The sequence below is a fragment of the Manacus vitellinus genome, unplaced genomic scaffold, assembly GCF_001715985.3.
Source record: "Manacus vitellinus isolate BGI_N305 unplaced genomic scaffold, ASM171598v3 scaffold_58_pilon, whole genome shotgun sequence".
In the NCBI taxonomy this organism is placed as follows: Eukaryota; Metazoa; Chordata; class Aves; order Passeriformes; family Pipridae; genus Manacus; species Manacus vitellinus.
In genome coordinates, this window is record NW_021940671.1 from 3,502,554 (window position 1) to 3,506,343 (window position 3,790).

The 3,790-nt window shown below is 59.2% G+C and overlaps 1 protein-coding gene across 1 annotated transcript in view; it reads right to left on the bottom strand.

The window, feature by feature from the left end:
* Positions 1-1,173, bottom strand: part of TESC (tescalcin) — a 2,879-nt gene extending 1,706 nt beyond the window's left edge. Inside the window, exons 1-3 of the mRNA XM_029963295.1 lie at positions 964-1,173; positions 88-168; positions 49-53 (exon numbers count right to left, since the gene is read on the bottom strand). Of these exons, the coding sequence (XP_029819155.1) occupies positions 49-53; positions 88-168; positions 964-1,169 (292 nt within the window). The 5' untranslated portion in view covers positions 1,170-1,173. The remainder of the gene's footprint in view (positions 1-48; positions 54-87; positions 169-963) is intronic.
* Positions 1,174-3,790: the final 2,617 nt, after the last annotated feature.

The following is a 3,790-nucleotide window of genomic DNA, read 5'->3' on the forward strand; positions in this document are numbered from 1 at the left end:
TAGGGAGATCTTTCCCCGGCCACATCCCGCTCCCAGAGGATAAACCACCAGCTCTGCCCCTCCCTGTGGCACTGGGGGGGTTCCTACCGCTTGTCAAAAAAGGCGTGGACGATTTTGCCCCTAATTGGGTTGAACTCCAGGTCGGGAATGCTGTCGAAATTCTCCTTGCTGCAAAGGAAACAGGGACAACCTCTCATGAGGGAGGGAGGGAGGGAGGAGGAGGGAGATGCCACTGAAAAGCCCCAACCCCATTCTTCCAAAGCAATCATGGAAAAATAAAGAGGTTTTGGGTGAAAACCCCTTTTTGCCTCAGTTCAGACTGAGAGCAAGTCTGTGCTCGGCGCAGCTATGGGGGAATTCCCCTTTGGGAAGCTCTGGGATACTTGGGATGATGGTGGGGCTTGACCTGCAAATGGCTGCGTGGTTTTGGAAGAGTTTTCCCAGGAATAAGGCCTCAAATGGGCTCAACAAGGCCTGGGAAGGAGCTCCTGCTGTCCAACTTCCCCTCAGCTTCCTCCACATCCCACTGTCCCTCCGAGCTGTGCCACAGGCACCGGGCTGAGCCTGTGCTGGTCGGGAATGGAATGGGATGGCCGGCGCTGGGAATGGGATGGCCAGCACTGGGAATGGAGCTGCGGCACTGGGAATGGAATGGCTGGCACTGGGAATGGAATGGCTGGCACTGGGAATGGAATGGCTGGCACTGGGAATGGAATGGCCAGCACTGGGAATGGAATGGCCTGCACTGGGAATGGAATTGTTAGCACTGGGAATGGGATGGCCAGCACTGGGAATGGAGCTGCTGGCACTGGGAATGGAATGGGCAGCACTGGGTATGGAATTGTTAGCACTGGGAATGGGATGGCCAGCACTGGGTATGGAGCTGCTGGCACTGGGAATGGGCTGGCCAGCACTGGTATGGAATTGCTGGCCCTGGGAATGGGCTGGCTGGGAATGCCGTACCGGATCGTCAGCTGGTCCTGGCTCAGCTGCTTGAAGCGCCGGTGCAGGTGCTCGATCTGCTCCGAGGTGACTGTTGGGGACAGGAGGGAGGGGATGGGGGGGTTGAGCTCCCCGGGAGACCCCCAGGGATCCCTCTGCCAGCTCCTGCCCTGCCCAGGGACACGAGGGGGCTGGTGGGCACCACGGCTTGTTCCCGGGGCACCCATGGATGTGAGCAGCCAAAGGGCTGTTCCTGCATCCCTGGCACTGGGGAAGGGCCTTGGGCACCTCTGGGTGCCCATCCCCCTGTCCCCTCAGTGTCTGTGCAGCCCTGCAAGGTCCCTCTCTGTGTCCCTGAGTGCTCTGTCCCTTGCTGGCTGCAGGGGGGTGACTCCAAGGGCTGGTTTATCCCAAATCCTGGCCTGCAGAAGCTCCCTTTCTCAGACTGCATGGCACAGTATGGTGTGGCCTGGCATAGCAGGATCCCACCCCCACCCCCAGCTCAGGATCCCCAGTATCAGACCCTCCAAAAGGACCTGACCCTTTCCTTTGGGGTCGTTGGCACCGTGGGCAGTGCCCAGCCCAGGGAGCACATCCCGACCTGCCCTGGGACATCTCCCCCTGCTCTGGGAGCTTCCCCTGCCCGTGTCCACAGGGGTGGCAGGAAATAACCCCGGGATCCCAAATGCCCCGAGCTGACAGCAGCATCTCACCAGGGAAGAAGAAAGGCTGGGCACGGAGGGCACACGTTGGCAGCCCAAAAGCAAAGCCCAGCCTGGAAATTGCTGCTGTTCAGGGTGAACTGGGACCCCACAAGCCACCGAGGTGGGCACTGCATCCCCCAGGGCTGCAGCAATCCCAGACCTGGGGCAGGGCTGGAACTGGGGTGCAGCAGCTTTGCTTTGAGCCCCAGGAGCTCTGGGGCTACAGAGAGAGGCTCAGCAGCACCTTCTCACTTGCCCAGTGCCACCCACAGGTGATTTTATCCTTCCTTCCCCGGCTGTAACCAAGCCCTGCAATCCCCCGGGGACACACAGGGAGCCTGACTCTTGTGCAAATATTGACAGAGCCGTTCCCAGGAGCCAGGGAAGTGGTTTGCAGCCCTGTCTCCATGGGCTGGTGGAGTAGTCTGGGCACCAGCTGGACCCACACGGTGGCTGAGGAGCTGGCACAGGGCAGGGCTGCACCAGCAGCTGGACATCAGCCCTTCCTGGCACCGTGGAGAGGGATAAAAGATATTAAAGTGCAACTGAGGGGCTGCAAATGGTTAAGTGCTGTGGCTGAGAGACACCAGGCCAGTGCTGGGCCGAGTGCTGCTCCCTCCCTGCCTCCCTCCCTCTCTTTTATGATGTTTAAATAATGTCCTTTGCATTCCTCACTGCTGCTCCACGGCCTTGAAATAGAAACTGTATTGATCAGCGAGGTTGAGCCTTCACAGACCTCTCTTTAATGGACTGGAGAACCCATCTGTGCTGCTCCTGGGGCTCTGGGCCTGCCTGGACCTGCCTGCACTGGCAGCCACCAGCACCTCAAGAACAGGGGTTCTTTAACCCCCCTGCACAGCTCTGGGGTCCCCCCTTGAACCCTCTGGCTCCCAGGGGGTGATTCCCAGGAATCCCAGGCTGCCTGGGCCCCCACTGATTCATCCATGGGATGTTTTTCCCTAATCCCTCTGGCTGGTGCTCTGCTCTGTCCACACACACACACACACACACACACGGAAACTTTCTCTGGACTTTGCTTTCCAATTTTGGCCATGGAGAAGTGACCTTTCACTTTTCTCCCTCGACAACATCGCTGTCACCGTGGGAGCAGCTGGGTTTTCAGCATCTGGGACTTGGTTGCACACCAAAAGTCTTTGATCTTCCCAAAAAAATGCCCCAACATGACAAAAAACTGGGGTCAGGGGCACGCTCGTGGTTGGTCCAGCCTTGCTCTGCATCCAGCCCACAACTGCAAGGCCTAAAGAGGGCTCTTCCCCCCTCTTTTCCAAACCCAGGTCTCCCTCACAGGACAGGATCACTCTGCCCTGCCGAGGGTGGCAGTGCTTTCCAGAAAAAAAAGGGAAAACCTGCACAAAGGGGCAAAGGCTTTGCCGGGAGAAGGGCCATCTCAAGGGCAGCAGAGGCTGCTCATATCCCTGGGAATATCCCTGAGAATATCCTTGAGGAACACCCTGGTGCTGCAGGCCCCTGTCCAAGCACAGCAGCCTATGCTGAGGGGGGGAAAATTGGGATTTAATCCAAAGGGAGCTGGGTTTGCTGCTCCCAGCCTGGGGTGGTTTATGCTGCTGGAACAAAGGGAATCCCCCGGGAAGAGGGGCACAGGAGGGGCTCAGCCCTGCACTGCCCTCCCCGTGGGATGGGCCTGGGTGCAGGGAATGGTCTCATCATCCCGGGAAGAGCCCCCTCAGCCCCAGAGGGACTGGCTGCTGCAGCTTTGGGATGAAGCCCATGGAGGCAGGGAGGGGAAACAGCCCCAACACCCCGAGCAGACCCTGAGGGTGCCCCTCCAACGGGGGAGAAGGCAAAGGAACAAGCCCTGGGCACATCCTGGGCACATGCAGGTGGCCCTGCCCTCTCCCTGCTCCTCCCATGGGACCGAGGGTGGCTGAGATTCCTTCCCTGACATCCAACTGCAGCAGCAAGGCTGTAGAACCCCTGAGTTCCCACATTCTTTTGGCAGCAGCCCCAGCACGGTGGAAACCCTGTGAGTCCCTCTGGGAGCACATGACGTGCACCCCAGTCATGGCACGGGGTCACTGTGCCCCCCCTGCCCTCCCACCTCTGGTTTGATGAGATTTTTCGGGGTGTTGCCCTTGTAAAACCCTTCCCTGGCACTGATTCCC